We start from the raw sequence: 18,416 nt of genomic DNA, 5'->3' as shown, positions 1-18,416 counted from the left end.
CGAGACTGTCCCTCTATTTCTGGGAAGCGGCTGTTCTCTGAGGGCATTGTTCTTTAAACAACAGATGTAGGTCATCTTCTAAGTTTAGCACAGGCAAAGAAGAGCCCACAAAAAAACCAAAAACAAGCATTCCACACCCTCAGAAGTCTTTCAGGTTAATTCCAACTAATAATGGCTACTATTTACTGAGCTTACTCTGTGCCAAACACTGTGCTACACTCTTCATGCACAACATCTCATTTAAAGTTCACAAGAACTGGGATGCTATGTACTTTGACCAGATGAGGAAACTGGAACTGCAAGAGCTTGAGGAAGTTGCCCAAGGTGATTTTGCTACTAGTTTAAAAGTCTGTAATCCTCAGGCACGCTTAGATGTCACATCGTGTGTATGGTACCCATAAAAATCAGATGATTTGGAGAGGTCATCTTTATAAAGATGTCTCCTAAATAATCTCTGAGCAGGAACAGGAGGACGCTTAGTCATCTAGCATCGTAGAACTGAAAGTTTCAAGACACAGAGTTCAGAATCAAGTACTTCACCACCATGCAGAGGGGAAATGCCTGACTGTTGACTGTGAGGCTTTTAAAGTCCCAAATGCACTATGGAGTCCCAATAAGACAGCACCTTTCTCTTTTGCAAATGAACTGCACCCTGAACAAGGATATATACTTAATACACTTTTAATATACTTAATATGATCATATTTCATTTGGGGGTAAATACTGCTCCCATCCTTTAAGAATATGAGTGATCATATTACCTAGAAGTTGGAATAACATTATTTTCTATCTATTTCAGTAATCTGAGAAGTAGAAAAACTAGGTGTCTTTCCCAAAGTCTCTCCTTTCAAAGGTGACTCCGTGATATATGGAAATTATAATAAATTATTCAGAGATGGCCTTATCTTTAATATTATCTCATAATGGTGAGAAAACTATCCTCAGTTCTGATTTGGTATTCCCTTTCTACCCAAATAATCTATTTTCTTAAAATCTGAAATCAAGAACTCTTCCATTCAAGGGTGAACATATATCCTAATTTTTCTGGAATAGTCCAGTATATATATGTTGTTCCAATACAATTCACCATAGCTAAGATCTGGAAACAGCCTAAGTGCCCATCAGTAGATGAATGGATTAGAAAACTGTGGTACATCTACACGATGGAATACTATGCTGCTCTAAAAAGGAAGGAACTCTTACCATTTGCAACGGCATGGATGGAACTGGAGAGCATTATGCTAAGTGAAATAAGCCAGTCAATGAAGGAAAAATACCACATGATCTCACTCATTCATGGATAATAGAGACCATTATAAACTTTTGAACAATAATAGATACAGAGGCAGAGCTGCCTCAAACAGATTGTCAAACTGCAGCGGGAAGGCCGGGGAGGGTTGGGGGACAGGAGGTAGGGGGGTAAGAGATCAACCAAAGGACTTGTATGCATGCATATAAGCATAACCAATGGACATAAGACACTGGGGGATAGGGGAGGCTAGGGGACTGTCTAGGGCAGGGGGAAAAAATGGACACATATGTAATACCCTTTGTATTACTTTAAGCAATAAAAAAAAAAATAGCATTCCCTCTCAAAAGCAACCTAGTGTAACGGCACAGAAACTTCATTTCTTCAAGACAACCTTTTCTCCTTTCTTTCCTTTTCATTCAAACTGGCCTCACCCAGCGTCCTGATGCACCATCTCCCTCTCCCTTGCACATCCACTCCCTCAGTCATTAAGCCCTCAGGACAATGAGGTTCTGGTCAGCATCAAAAACCTTAAGAACAAACATCGTGTCTATTGACCCCAGAGATAGAGTTTCAGTCAAACTAGAGATAACATCTAGGCCTCATGGTGTTTAAGCTCCAGGCCCAGAAAAGCACAAGGCCCCACTGACCACACCCTTGGGAAACCAGACAGTGACACCCTGGATGACGTCAGGACCAGATGCACTGATCAATGATCCCCTACCCTAGCACTGACCCTAGCTGTGACCCTAACTCCATTAGTCACCATGACTAATGATTCCCCCCTATATAGCCCATCCCCTACAAGCCATCGGGGAGCTCGGTCTTTGAACACGAGCTCACCTGTGACTCCAGGTTTGGTGCCATCCCCTTAACATTAAACCTCTACTTTATTGGCAGCAAACTCCTGTTTGCATTTGATTGGTCTTTGATGTACACAGGTGAACAAACCCCCTTTAGTTTGGTAACACTAGTTTAGATGATAAATTATAACTTCCTCTCACATTCAGCAAGCCATGATGATGGAAAGTGTATTTTATGTGATTCATTGCACTCAATGAGAAAATCAGACCAGACAGGAGATCTTGGCCAGCACACGATCACTTCTCTTTACAAGGGATGGTCCTTCAAACCTTCCTATCACAAATACTATCCATAACGGTGGGCCACACAAGTTTGCATTGTCAGGACCCTCCAGGCTGAATATCGAGTGGGGCAATCAAGACTCTCTCTGAAATGTCATTCAGGAGCAAATTATAGCACCTATAGACACTGAAGACAATAGCCCCACATGAGAAACGCCTTATCTGTAAAACTTAGGTCATAGTCTAGTGGGTGAGACATTTCCCCCTCATGGGTTGGTTTTTGTCACAGTAGTAAAACAAGACAACAAAAACAAAAACAATAACAAAGCCACACTGATTTGAGGTAAACCCTCTATATTATTTAGGTATAAGAGATGGGATACTTAATTGCTATATTTTCCAGAAGAAGTAGAATTAATCTGGTAAGGATTCAATAAAAGTAAATGGATGTAAATCCTTTTGTTATACTACATAAACTTTCACTTTAGAGGTTTTTTCATGAGATTTGTTTCAATAAAGTTAATTATTCAAAAATATCATGAAGAGATAGGTTTTCAACTACTCTTAGTTTTCCATAGTTCAACTGAACATGAATATAAATTTATTCTGGAGAGCAGCTCAATTAAATCTTTTAAAAAACTTACCAAATTGGATGTAAATATTAATTAAGTTAAGCTCAGATTGAAAATATTAATTATACATAAATTAAAAGTTACTTCAAGCAACAGATTTGCCTGAGGTTTGGATATCATGTTATAATATTATGTTCAACAACATCCTCTCTGCCCATGCTTTCATTAAAGTAGAGAGATTTGTTATGAACAGTGACAATTATTATTAAAGAACTGAGTTGGAATTCAGTTAACTGGAATTGCTGACATTAAAATCTGAGAGTCCTTCTCCCTGGTTCACTTTCAAATATATTTTAAAATTTACATTTCCAAGAGATTCTAATGTCTTTTTTTTATATAATAATCTCTTTGAGTATCACACATGCAGAAAAAAAATGAACAAATAGTAATTGTTTATAACTCAATGAATGCTTTTGTAGGTTAATTTTTATTTGTTTTTAAAATTAATTTCAGAGAGGAAAGGTGAGGGAGAGAAAGAATCATTGATCAGCTGCCTCCTGCCTGCCTCCTACTAGGGATAGAGCCCACAACCCAGGTGTGTGCTCTGACTGGGAATCGAACCGTGACCTCCTGATTCATAGGTCGATTCTCAACCACTGAGCCATGCTGGCCAGGTAATTTTTAATCTAGCAATTTCACTTCTAAGAATTTATACTAAATTTTTTTAAAATCCAGGGGCAAAATGTCTATCGTGGCTATAGTACTTATAATAGATAAAAAATGGAAAACTATAGATCATAAAAAAAGATTTATTACATTCCTCCATCGCACTAATAAATGGAAAACTGCACCATTAAGAGGAGATAAAGGAGGATGATAAAGAACTAGATCCACTGTCGTAAAAAGATAACAGTATTGAGTGAAAAGTGACAAATATTATGTAATCCATTCTTCACATTATTTTCATTTATATAAAAGTTTCTATCTGAGTCTAAAGAAAGCTCTGTGAGTATCTCTACTAAATGTCAACAATAATGGTATCTCTGGTGGGATTTAAAGTGATTTCCAACTTGTTTTTCTATATTGATATTTTATAACTACTTAGTTATAATAATACCATTTAATAAATGCTTAGGGCATACAAGACACACACACTATACACACACACACGTGCACATCTTAAATACATTATTTCACTTAAGTCTCACACATATCAGTAGAGGGAATGCATTACTACCTCATTATACAGATAGAGAAATTGAGGCTTAGTGAGTTTAAGGAATTTGACCAATATAACATATCTAAAGCCAATATTTATAGTCAAATCTGTTAGAATCCAAAAGCCTTTCCTGCTAATAATAAGACACATTTCTAAGGGTATTTATCTGGGGTGGGGAGAAAAGCCATAGGACAGCACATTTTAATCCTATGGAATTTTAAATCCAATTAACAAAGCTTCTCAAAATAGGATCCCCAGACCAAGAAACCTATATATATAAAAGCCTAAGTGGCCGAATGACCAGTCGCTATGATGCGCACTGACCACCAGGGGGCAGATGCTCAACGCAGGAGCTGCATCCTGGTGGTCAGTGCGCTCCCACAGCCAACCTCCCGTGGCTGGCCAACTTCCTGCTTCAGTTTTACAGATGGGAGAACTGAAGGGAAGTAATGGACACCAAAGCTAGTGATAAAAACAGAGAAGATGACTAAAACTTACATAAAAACACAACTGCACTAGAACGAAGAATATCATATTAAATTTTTCTCCAAAAGACAAAATAAATAATAATAAGCTCCAATATCTTAATACTTTGGGCAAAGGAGCAGGTTTTGAGGACTAAGTTTAATAGATGCAGCTTCAATTTAATCTATTTCTTGTGCAGTACAATGTTCCCAAAGGAACACATTCATTTAAAAAGCTTAAGCATGAAAGATTTATTTTCTCTCAAGCAAAACTAATTAAATTGAAATACCTTCTAAAGGCAAAGTAATAGTAATATGTAGTTCACATCATTCTAAATTTGATATATCGGGAAAATAGTAAGATATTCTTCTGACTCCTAAATGCTGACAATTTTGAAAAATATTGACTTCAAGGAAGTGAGCAGAGAAATATGTTTGTGCTGCTCTGATTTTTAGTGTTTCCATGGAAGTTGGTCCAATTGCTATAGGTTGGTTCACTGACCAAATTAAATAGGTGCCTGTAGATAATTTCCTATTACCTTCAGGGCATAGGAAGGAATAAGTAACGAAAGGCAGAAATATCTACCTCTTAACAGCTCATTAATATTGCAGGGGAATCAGGTTTTCCTAGGAGGCTGAGGCATTACAGCCCAATTCTATTAATGGTATTGTTAGTCACATAAATAAATAGAAGTCAGATGACCTGACCTAGAATTCCTTCTTCCAAGAACATCAGCACATGCTATCAGTTAAGACATTCCTCAAACTGGTAATGCCCAGTTTAATGTTTGCTTATTTCATACTAACAATCAGATTAGAGCTCTACTCTAATTTCCTCTATTACTGGAAGTTTGGGCTCTTGCTTTCAACATATTTTCCTTCTCTCTCTCTCTCATCAACAAAAAAATAATAAAATAAAAATATTTTCCTTGCTGCTTCTGTAGACATTGCCACAAACCAATCCACCTGTGTGTGTGTGTTTTCTTTTTTAACATTAACTTTGTCAGTGAATCAATCCTAGAGAGGCAGGATTACATCACATATATGTGTTATCTTTTCAAAACACATCTCGTACAGAGTCTGGCAGCGCCACACTACTCTGCATGACAGCATGATAACTGCACAAGGACATATACACCAGTATGTTATAGTATTACACCACTCAGTAAAAAGGTCAGTGCAGTATGATTCTGTTTTTTATATTAACCATAAAATCTATGTTTGCACAGATGTATATGACTCGGCATGAGACAAATAGGAAAAATGTTAACAATGGTTATTTCTGAAGGAGTAGTATTACAAAGGTAAAAGAGAAAACAATAATTTTGTTATGATCACATGTTACTTTAAAAACATGTGAAAAGTATAACCTATAAATTGAAAAAGAGAAAAATAGCAGTGAGAAACAATACCTTATGACAACCCAGTATGTTAGGGAATCAATTAGAATTAAAACCTATTTGCTAACTGAATACTTTCAAATTATAGCCAGAAACATAAATAAGGATGGGCAATAAAATTCAGAGAGTCACACCAATAGTGAACTTTCAGAAAGAGAGATTATAAAAACAATCCCGTTTACCATCGCACCAAAAAAATTAAGCTACCTAGGAATAAACTTAACTAAAGAGGTAAAAGACCTCTACTCAGAAAACTACAGGACGTTGAAAAAAGATATAGAGGAAGACATAAACAGATGGAAGAACATACCGTGTTCATGGATTGGTAGAATCAACATCATTAAAATGTCCATACTACCCAAAGCAATCTATAAATTCAACGCACTTCCCATTAAAATACCAACGGCATACTTCAGAGATCTAGAACGAACTCTCCAAAAATTCATCTGGAATAAAAAAAGACCCCGAATAGCTGCAGCAATCCTGAAAAAGACCAAAGTAGGTGGGATCTCAATACCAGATATCAAGTTGTATTACAAAGCCACTGTTCTCAAAACTGCCTGGTACTGGCACAAGAATAGGCATATAGATCAATGGAATAGAATAGAGAGCCCAGAAATCAGCCCGAACCAATATGCTCAATTAATATTTGACAAAGGAGGCAAGAACATACAATGGAGCCAAGATAGTCTCTTCAATAAATGGTGTTGGGAAAATTGGACAGATATATGCAAGAAAATGAAACTAGACCACCAACTTACACCATACACAAAAATAAACTCAAAATGGATAAAGGACTTAAATGTACGACAGGAAACCATAAAAATTCTAGAAGAATCCAAAGGCAACAAAATCTCAGACATATGCCGAAGCAATTTCTTCACTGATGCAGCTCCTAGGGCACTTGAAACGAAAGAGAAAATGAACAAATGGGACTACATCAAAATAAAAAGCTTCTGCACAGCAAAAGAAACCATCAACAAAACAACGAGAAAACCCACTGTGTGGGAAAACATATTTGCCAATGTCATATCTGATAAGGGCCTAATCTCCAAAATTTATAGGGAACTCATACAACTTAACAAAAGGAAGATAAACAATCCAATCAAAAAATGGGCAAAGGACCTAAATAGACACCTTTCAAAAGAGGACATTCAAAAAGCCAAGAGACATATGAAAACATGCTCAAAGTCACTAATCATCCGAGAGATGCAAATCAAAACAACAATGAGGTATCATCTCACACCTGTCAGACTGGCTATCATCAACAAATCAACAAACGACAAGTGCTGGAGAGGATGTAGAGAAAAAGGAACTCTTGTGCACTGCTGGTGGGAATGCAGACTGGTGCAGCCACTATGGAAGACAGTATGGAGTTTCCTTAAAAAACTGAAAATGGAACTCCCATTTGACCCTGTGATCCCACTTCTAGGAATATATCCCAAGAAACCAGAAACACCAATCAGAAAGGATATATGCACCCCTATGTTCATAGCAGCACAATTCACCATAGCTAAGATCTGGAAACAGCCTAAGTGCCCATCAGTAGATGAATGGATTAGAAAACTGTGGTACATCTACACGATGGAATACTATGCTGCTCTAAAAAGGAAGGAACTCTTACCATTTGCAACGTCATGGATGGAACTGGAGAGCATTATGCTAAGTGAAATAAGCCAGTCAATGAAGGAAAAATACCACATGATCTCACTCATTCATGGATAATAGAGACCATTATAAACTTTTGAACAATAATAGATACAGAGGCAGAGCTGCCTCAAACAGATTGTCAAACTGCAGCAGGAAGGCCGGGGAGGGTTGGGGGGCAGGAGGTAGGGGGGTAAGAGATCAACTAAAGGACTTGTATGCATGCATATAAGCATAACCAGTGGACATAAGACATTGGGGGATAGGGGAGGCTAGGGGACTGTCTAGGGCGGGGGGATAAAATGGACACATATGTAATACCCTTTGTAATACTTTAAGCAATAAAAAAAAAAAAATAAAAATAAATAAAAAAAAAAATTCAGAGAGTCAAAACAATTTTAAATTACGATATGTTAATATTATGAAAACCCGTGACCCTTCAATCCCCCGGCCGACACTCTAACCACTGAGCGAACTGTCCAGGGCCAAAATAAAACATTTTAAACATAACGTTGGGAGGGGAAAGTCCCAAGCTGTAGTTCAAGTAGAGAATCACAGAGAGACATTCTGAACCACACACTCGGTAGCAACAAGGAAGGTGTGCAGCTTGGGTGCTGGTAGAGCTCACAGAAACCACTGCATACAAAGCCATGTGTCAGCAACCACGTTACCTGGTAGTTCTGAAGTGATATTTGGCATTTTACATCGGAACAGGAGTATGTGCTACCTCTATATGATTATTTTTATTGTATTGCAGTTATATTTTAGGAAATTGGGGTGGGGTGGGGTTAACATGTAATGTGTAATGTTTCCTGACTTAAAATAATGAGAAATAGACTCATGGTTACTGTTTTGGGTGGAACATCTGATTTTCAGGTTGGAATGCTGATTTTAGGTTTTCATCTTAAAAACTATAATTAAAATACACAATCACATTTTTGATAAATTTGAGCAGTTGTTTGATATTGTTAGTAAGTCAAACTTGGAATAAGAATCTTATTAAAACGTTTACTTTAGCCCTAGCCAGTTTGTTTCAGTGGCTAGAGGGCTTGCGGACTGAAGGGTCCCGGGTTTGATTCTGGCCAAGGGCACATGCCCGAGTTGTGGGCTCGATCCTTAGCAAGGGGTATGTAGGAGGCAGCCGATCAATGGTTCTTTCTCATCACTAATGTTTTTATCTCTCTCTTCTCCTCTCTGAAATCAATAAAAATATATTTTAAAAAACTTTTATTTTAAGCTTTGTGCCTTAAGATTGCATTGCGATTAGAAGTGACTCTAAATTTCTAATTCTGCAAATAAAGCAAAATACAGAAATAAATTCTATGTTGAGGCTGGCTGTTATAAGGAAACCCTTTTCAATAATCTAAGAGCATATCTTTCCAGAGTGCATTTCAGGTATGGTCACTGCATAGCCAGGAGCAGCCTGGGAGGAAGCGGAGGCAGGGGTGGGTGGGGGGATGGTGTGTGTGAGGGGTGGGGGACTGGGAAAGGAGGGAGCAGAGGCCTGGAGAACTGCCCCGGTGTCATGCGAAACCCGAGGAGAAACTGCAGAAAAGAGGGGAGAGCCTCCAGAGGCAGCCTGAAACCCAGTTATCCCTCCCAATGGCCAGTGTCTTCCCAGCACACATTCCCAACCCATTGCTTATATTCTTGCCCCAGTTATCCTCACTTTTACTTTCTGCTTTCACTGCACTTTCTCTCCATGACGTTAAGATCGCATGGCTCCCTGTAGAAACCTCCCATAAAGCTCTGGTGGAGCGGTAATGAGGACTGCTATGGTAAAAATGAAATGATCACACTCCTCCAAAAGATCAGAAGGAATATAGGTCTTTAGCCTAAATAATTCAGCAGCATAAAGACACTGAAGTGTGACTAAATAATTCAAAACTCCTTCCGCAACGGGCCAGAGACAGAAACAAAAATGGCAGGAGTAGAAGATAAAGACTTCATTGCAGGAAACCCGGAAAAGAATGAGGCCACTCATACAAGCGCGAGGTTTTACATAGTATTTCCTGCAGCCTGAAGAGAAAACCTTGGCTTGGTAGTGGCCCTGAGGGGGGAAGCTCTTAATTATGGAGCTCAGAGGAGCTCTCACATTGGACAAGAACAAACTCAAAAATATTATTTTCCTTTTCTGGTTCTTGGGAGACAGGTATAATTTCCCTGACTGCATTCTTCTTTTAATGGATTCAAAGTGGCATTAAATTTTTAGAAAATAAAAAGAGTAACAGGGTATTGCATTGTGAGAAACCACTTCAGATATTGTAACTGCATTAATCTAGAGCTATCCAAACTACAAAATGAGGAGAAATTCACTGATTACCTTCTGAATCTAGAATCTCTATTAATCCAAGAACTAAATAACTTAAAAGCAAAGCCCTTAGAGTCAGAAAAGCTAGTGTTCACATGTTTATTCTGCCCTTGGGTGCCTCAGTTTCCTTTTTTGTAATACAGGGGTTAAAATAGCACCAACTTTCACTGGGCCCTTGTAAAAGTTGAGAGCGGGAATGCATTTAAAAAATTTAGCACTGCCTCATAAATAATAAGTATTCGATGTTAGCTCAGTTCCCAACACAGCTCTCCCATTTCCATATCTCCCCATTGGTCTCTTAATGAGTACATCTTTATATAACTCAAATGAGGTAGAACACAGTAGATTACTGAGGGAAAATGATTTAGCAAGACACAGCTACTGACTACAGTGCTATAATGGCAGGGATGGGGGTGGGCTGGGGAGGAGAGTGGACGATATTGCACTTTGAAGAAAGGTAAAATGTTGCACACACAGGAGAGGTCCTCCACTGTTTTGTGTGTGAGGCTGACCCCATTCTTCTGCTGGCTAATTTGTTAATTAGGCTGTAGACTACTTTTAAGAGTCACACAATGGGGTGACTATAGCTCTGCATGGGAAGATCATATTCAGGACTTGCTTACAGTATTTATTTTAGTCAGGTTTGATCAACTGATTTTTCTTCTTTTTTTTCCACTTTTTCTTTAAAAACTTTTTTTAAAACATATATATTTTATTGATTTTTTTTACAGAGAGGAAGGGAGAAGAATAGAGAGTTAGAAACATCGATGAGAGAGAAACATCGATCAGCTGCCTCCTGCACAGCCCCCACTGGGGATGTGCCCGCAACCAAGGCACATGCCTTTGACTACAATCGAAACTGGGATCCTTCAGTCCGCAGGCCGACGCTTTATCCACTGAGCCAAACCGGTTAGGCGATCAACTGATTTTTTAACTGCTTTACTGAGATATAATGGATATACAATAAATCACATGCTTAAAATGTAAAATTTGATATGTCTGAACACTCATGAAACCATTGCCATAATAAAAAAATTGGCCAATCAATTTCTTTTTGCATGTTTAGCTATTGTAAATCTATCTGTGTTAATTAAACTGTAGGCAAAAGAAATTGTTTTGCAATTTTGAAATCCTTTACTTTCTGCTCTGTAAACTAGTGTTTCTGCAATGGGATATTTTATTACATGAAGTCTCTTAGGGCATAATTATTGCATTAAAAAGTACAATTTATAAATCCATGTATGATATTAATCTAAAAGAGCCAATCTAAGATGACAGAAGCTTTTGACTATAAATTAGAATCTTATCTATGGATGCACAAAAGCTTTTAATTTATTTACTACTGTACTATGCTCCTATATTGCACCTAAGTTTTCCAAAAGACTTCAAAAATAATTCAGTGTCAATGAGCAGAGAGTGAAGGATCGACTGCTGAGACTGGTGTGTGGGCAGGTACATGGGTCAGTTACTTAACCTTTATGGTTCCAGTTCTTTTATTTTATCAAATAAATACTACTAGACAGTCATAACTGAATTTACCTGTAGTTGTATGTCTTTATCCCTGGCAAATAAGGGACATATTCATGCTTTTTATTTTTGATGGTTCTTAAATAAACACAAGCACATGCAAAATAACAAGATTTAGTTGTGGTGATCCTGCAGGTAAATGTTACAAAGGGAATGTACTTCCTCCATCTTGAAGGACGTGTGAGCCAGACGAGACACAGCCCTCCATGCCCCCCGAATCAATTGTGCATTTCCTGGGCCACCCACACAGGTTCCTCTGGCTGCTTCGGTGACCTGACAAATCACTCCAATTCCCGGCACAGCACTATCGGCTCTTGCTTCCCACATGTGCACTGTAGGAAAGATTATAAATAAATCCTATATTCCTGTGACAGCACCGTGAGCAGGCTTGTGTATTTTCTGGGACTAATTGCTTAGGGAAAGCCAATACTCTAGAGCAAGTCTCATTCCAGTCTACATGGTAATTATATGTTAATGCATTTTGAAATTAATTCAGAGCCCTCTACCCCCACTCCGCTAGCATCGCAGTAAACGGCAGAGAAGCTGAGACTTAATCACATGGTCTTCTGGGGGCTTCACGTAAGATTTCTTTTGTACATGAACTGGGCCATCGATCGGCAGAACTAGCTGACTGCTCTTCCACGGGAGCAAGGCAGTCGCTCAGCAACAAAACTGCTGGCAGACGTCCTGCCAAAAATCAGCCACCCACAGGCTCCGGGAGAGAAGCAGAGTCTCTGACTTCGAAGAAGCCACCATGTATGTCCCACCCGTCCCTTTCCCACCTTCTCTAAATTAGCCTCAGGTTAGGGCTTAAACAACTCAGATCAACTATAAATAAAAGGAGGCTGGAGTAAAGTGACAACGTAACAATAACAAAAAGCAATAATGAGAAGTGAGATGAGCAAATGGCGGGACTGTCAAAATAATCAAGGCAGGGATAGCGTGACCTCAACTGAGGAGAGAAGCCACAGAAATAAATGGAGCGTGGGTGGATAAGCAAATGCGCAGATGTGCCCTAACCTGGAAATCTAGTCAGCATAATCTGAAAACCACTGGCCATGGCTCTATCATAAGGCATTGCGCATGCCATGATATCATAATGCCATCATTTAACACACCGCAATAGGCAAAGGACTACGGTGGTAACTCCTGGCTTCACCTTCCCTGGCACTCATCATGAAATCAATGTCTTATTCTCAGTTCGAAAGCACACTGGATTGAATATCATGCTATATACAAATTCCTCACATATCATAGAGAAATGATTGAAATTTTTTCCCAGCTTTAAAAAGACACCAGGAAACTATTTTCCAAAGGAATATTTTCCCCGTCACCCCTGACCTAGAGCCAAAAGTCACGTGAGAAGATTGGTTACAACTGATTAAGAATCCAATATGTGCATTTTTCCATTCTCTCAGCTTTTCAAGACGCTGCATGGAGCTGGTGAGGAGTAGAAGATGGCTTCCCTCTGGGAGACCCCTTCAGAGGCAAATGCACGAATATAAACAAACCAAAAAGAACTGAAATACAAAAGTCCATGAAAAATATTATTTTACCAATAGCATCTGAAAAATTTGAAGGTATTACTACCATGTGCCAGACATTGCAACAAAACCTGACTTTATCTTCTCTCCTTAATTCTCATCACACCCTCTGAGGTTGCTGCCACACAATCGCTAGGCTGATTTGGCTCAGTGGACAGAGTGTTGGTCCCCTGCAGATTGAAGGGTCCCAGGTTCAATTCTGGTCATATGCCCAGGTTTCAGGCTCGATCCCCAGGAGGGGGTGTGTAGGAGGCAGCCAATCAATGATTCTCTCTCATCATTGATGTTTCTATCTCTCTTTCTCCTACTCCTTTCCTCTCTGAAATCAATAACAATATTTAAAAAAAAGATACTTGCTGAATGAATAATTTCCATTTGATAATGAAGGTAACCGAGGATTAGAGAAGATAAACAGCTAAAATATGTGATGCTAGAATGTGTTCCAACATATTTTAATTTTTTTTTTAACAAGAGAAATTGAGAGGAGCAGAGTGGGATTAAATTATTGCCATGTTTAATCTTCTTTCCCTTTTCATCTCTGAATGAAGATTAAAGTTGCTAAATAGCAACAAAAGGATCAAATTCAGAAAGTCAAAGGAAGGAATAGGAGGTATCCAATATGGCAATTTGTTAATTTTTTTTCCCACCCAGGAGAGCTCTTCCAGCTTCTAGTCTAGAAAACAGGTATTGAAGTTTCTGTCTGCAAGGGAGGAAATATGATCCAAATAACAGTCAACTGTGTGCCAGGTACCCTGTTAAACTCCTTCTAAAATGCAACTAATACCTGAAAGAATTGATAGGAGTTAAAGTAGGTCTTCGAAGTCCAGTTCCCAATGCCCTGTACAGTGTTGACTTTTGTGTATGGCCTGTAAAGCGGTCTCATTACTCTGCAGCCACACTCATTTGTTACTGGTATCTAATAAGATCCCAGACAGAGAAATAAAATACCAGTGCTCCTGTTTATTGATGAAAACATCTAGAGAGTAATTATCTTCTTTTATTTCTATCCTGTTCTTATGTGGCTTTAACCCACATCATCAGCTTCACCGATATTAACCATTCCTTGACAATCAGATCACAAGGTTTCATTGGCTCTGGCACTTTTCCAAAAAATTAAATTACAACAGCAAAAACAAATGTTAATAAAAACAAAAATAGTTACTATGTAAAATAGTAAAAACAAAACACAAAAATACATACAATTGTCATACTTATGGTTAATTCAAAACCCAGAGCATTTTGATAAATGCTAATAATATTATATTAATACATAATCAAATTAGTTTTGAACTTTTAAAAATTAATATTAAAAACAAGACATTCTTTTAGTATGTGTCCATGAGATTTTACTTAAAGGCTTCTAAATTATTTTGAGAGATTTGTTTTTACTCAAGCAGCAAATAACATTTGCACGTGACAATATGGTTTTTATTTTTGCTTTGAAAAATGATTTTAAATAGTTGAAGAAAATATAATTTGTCAACACTCTTCTCCTTCACCTCATTGTATTGTACACTATCTCCTGTACCCCTTCACTTCACCAGAAGAGAAGTAAAAAAAATATATGCCCCTTACCTCTAATAGTTCATCTCCAATACGCATCCGTCCGTCTGTGGCTGCGGGTCCTTCTGGGTTAATTCCCACCACAAAGATGCTCATGCGTGACCTGTCCTTATTGCCCGCAAGGCTGAGTCCAAGTCCATTCTTATCCTTTTCAAGTTCAATAATGTGTAATTCTCCTGGCAGATCTGCATATCTTTGCCTGATTTTTTCTATTAAAATAAAGATAAAGAGAAAATTAAAGAGAGCAGTTAAATTTATATTACAGAGATGTCAACATTCCCCAAGCCATACTGTGATTCCTCTACAATGAATGGTCCTTTTGGAAAATGAAGTGCTTGAGGTCATTCATAGCCTTATGTATAAGTTACAGTTAAGAAATCTTTACATCTATCTAAGAAGGTAGTTCACTCATCAAACTTTTCCTGATTGTCCAGTTTCACACTGGCCTAGGCTTTCCAAGGGTTATTTTCTCACATTAGATGGTCAAAACAATGTGGTGAAAATCCTGGCTTCCCTGCACCCTCTCCAAAAAAAAGGGGGGCGGGGCGGAGACAAAGAATATTTACGGAGCACCAGCTATATGCCAAGCAAAGTGATTGGTCCTTGAGATATTATTTTGAACAAAGCAGACATGTTCCTGTTGTGGATTTGCAGTCCAGTAGGAAAGAAAATAAATAATTATTTTTAAATAATTACATTTCTTTAAAGTATGCAAAGGTTACAAAATAATAATATTGAGTGCTATGTGAGTAAAAACAAGGGGAATTAAGAACGTTGATTTAGCTATCAGCCCTGAATTCGATCTGCGAATCTATCATTTACTCAATACCCAATATTTAATATATTATTTTATCTCTATGGAATTCATCTATGAAATGGGCATTAGATTACCTACTTGCTTGGATGCTGGAAAAATGAACATACATGTTAAAAAAAAAACTCAATGGTTGCCCTAACTGGTTTGGCTCAGTGGATAGAGCGTCAGCCTGCAGACTCAAGGGTCCCAGGTTTGAGTCCAGTCAATGGCATGTACCTTGGTTGCGGGCACATACCCAGTAGGGAGTGTGCAGGAGGCAGCTGATTGATTTTATCTCTCATTGATGTTTCTAACTCTCTATCCCTCTCCCTTCCTCTGTTTAAAAAAATCAATAAAATATATTAAAAAAAAAAAACAACTCAATGGTCATGGCTTACAGGTATTTTATAATTATCTTATCTGGTCTCTGTCTCACTTTGCTATCTCTACTTTATGGTTTAGATGATACAAATAAATTATAGGACAAGAAAGGGAAAATAACTACAGACAGATTTTAAAATAATATTATTATGAGTAGTATATCAATGAACTAAATGTTGACACATTTTAAAATATAGATAACAGATAAATTGCTCAAAAATTTAAAATAACATATACTAAATACAACACTAAATGTAAAACTACAATAGACTAGTAATTATTAAATAAAGTGAAATGATCGTCAAGAATATTACCTTTCAAAAATACTTTCTAGTCCTAGATATTTTTACATTTGAATTCTATCAGATTTCAAGTTATAATAAATTTTTATCCTATGTAAGCTGTTCCAAAATATGGAAAATGTACAAAAAGTTATCCACCCCATTTTTGAGGCTGTATAATTCTAATTCTGATTCCAAAATCAAGAAAATTTCCCTTGCTGGTGTGGCATCGAAGGGTCACAGGTTTAATTCCCAGTTTAAAACCTGAGTTGCAGGTTTGATCTCTGGCCCTGGTCAGGGCTTATGTAGGAGGCAACCAGTTAATGTGTCTTTCTCACATCAATGTTTCTCTCCCCGCCACCCCCCCCCCACCCCCCACCGCCCCCTTCACTCTCTCTAAAAAGCAATGGAAAAAATATCCTTGGGTGAGGATTAAAAAAAAGAATAAGAAAAGAAAATTACAGTCTTATTTATAATAATGAACATAATTATTTTTTTTCTCTGAGTGTCTAGAAGTGCCCCTGGCATGAGCCCACAGAAGCCATGCTCACTCCTCGGGGCAGGCTTCTACACTGCTTTGGTCCACAAGTGAAACCTGGAAGGCCACAGGCGACCAACAGGAATTAGGATGGACCAAGAACATAAAATTTTTTATTTAAAAACTATAATTTAATTCAAGAGTGTATTAAAATATTTAATTTGACGTCATGATATAGCCAAAGATTGACCATTTTCTGACATAAGAAAAGCATTTTCATACGATTCAATCTAACAATAAATTATGAAGAAGGGTATAGGCCAGGAATGCAAGGATAGTTAATCATCAGGAAATTTTTCAAGGAAAATCACATTCATAAATTAAAATAGAAGAACTGAAAGATAATAATAGTAGATAAAGAAAAGCATTCTGAGAAAGTACAACATCTACTTAAGATTTTTCAAAAACCCCAAACTGTCAATGAATTGGAACAGAAAGCACTTTCTGAATTTAAATATACAAATAAAAGTATAATAAAAAGGCATTTGTAAGTATTTAAAACCAACAGGGAATCAATATACAGAGAACCTCTATAAATCAAGCAGAAAAATAACAATAGGAATCTGATCAAAAGATATAAAATTCAACATGTGAAGAGACACTCAAATTCATTAGTAGTTATGGAAATGCTAATTAAAATGAGATATCAGTTTACACTATTAGACTGGCAAACAGCCAAAAACTGGGTCATTAAGCCTTAGTGGAGATATGAGACTAAGAGCAGCCGTGGGCAAACTACGGCCCGCGGGCCGGATCCGGCCTGTTTGAAATGAATAAAACTATTGAAAAAAAAGACCGTACCCTTTTATGTAATGATGTTTACTTTGAATTTATATTAGTTCACACAAACACTCCATCCATGCTTTTGTTCCGGCCCTCCGGTCCAGTTTAAGAACCCATTGTGGCCCTCGAGTCAAAAAGTTTGCCCACCCCTGGAATAGAGGAACCCTCACACACTGTGGTTAGGAGTGTTGAGTGGTGTAGCTATTCTGGAGAGCAGTCTGACACTACTTAATCAAATTAAGCCTACACAGAGTGTATAAACCAGCAATTCCACTCTTGGGTACATATAGCCTAATGAATTCTTACACAGGTCTCAAACAAGACAACCGGCTAATAATACTCATTACAATGTTATTTGAGATAACAGGGAGTTGGGAGTAATCTGGGTGTCTGTCATTGGGGGAGAGGATAGATGAAATGTGGTGGACACCAGTGTGTACTGTCAGCAGATAGAAGCAATTCACTATAAGCAGTAATATGGAGAGATTTAAAACTAGTGCTGAAATCAATTTACAGTAGCTAAGATCTGGAAATAGTCCAAGTGTCCATCAGTAGATGAGTGGATAAAAAAGCTGTGGTACATTTATACCATGGAATACTATGCAGCAGTATAAAAGAAGAATCTCTTTCCCTTTGAGACAGCATGGAGGGACCTGGAGAGTGTCATGCTAACTGAAATAAGTCAGTCAGAGAAAGACAAGTATCACATGATCTCACTCATATGTGGAATCTAAGTAACAAAATAACTGATGAACATGGAGTGGATCCAGAGACAAGGAAGCATGAAACAGAGTGCAGAATCTTGGAGGGAAGGCGGGGAGTGTGGGTGGGTGGGAAGTAATCAACCAAGAACCTTGTATGCATATATGCATGGCCCATGACCATAGACAATGGGGTGGTGAGGGCCTGGGCTGGGGGTGAGGGGGAGGGATAGTGGTGGCAGGGGCAGGCTGGAGGGGGTCAATGGGCAAAAAAAGGGGACACATGTAAAACTTTCAACAATAAAGAATTATTTAAAAATAAAAAATAAAAACAGTGCTGAATGAAAAGGAGAAA

General features: G+C 37.9%; 1 protein-coding gene and 1 non-coding gene across 13 annotated transcripts in view; both read right to left on the bottom strand.

Moving 5' to 3' along the window:
• PATJ (PATJ crumbs cell polarity complex component) overlaps window positions 1-18,416 on the bottom strand; it is a 309,148-nt gene that overhangs the window by 109,035 nt on the left and 181,697 nt on the right. For all 12 annotated transcript variants that reach the window (XR_004974443.1, XM_036352893.1, XM_036352882.1 and 9 more), the window contains one exon: window positions 14,594-14,790. Coding sequence is in view for 11 of the 12 variants with exons in the window: in XM_036352893.1 (XP_036208786.1) it covers window positions 14,594-14,790 (197 nt within the window). In the remaining variant the exon portion in view is untranslated. The remainder of the gene's footprint in view (window positions 1-14,593; window positions 14,791-18,416) is intronic.
• Window positions 16,543-16,675, bottom strand: LOC118677992. Its single transcript, XR_004974687.1, has one exon. It is a non-coding gene; the product is annotated as a small nucleolar RNA SNORA52 (small nucleolar RNA).

The sequence above is a fragment of the Myotis myotis genome, unplaced genomic scaffold (genome assembly GCF_014108235.1).
Source record: "Myotis myotis isolate mMyoMyo1 unplaced genomic scaffold, mMyoMyo1.p scaffold_m19_p_2, whole genome shotgun sequence".
Lineage (NCBI taxonomy): Eukaryota > Metazoa > Chordata > Mammalia > Chiroptera > Vespertilionidae > Myotis > Myotis myotis.
This window is presented reverse-complemented; position numbering and strand designations above follow the sequence as displayed.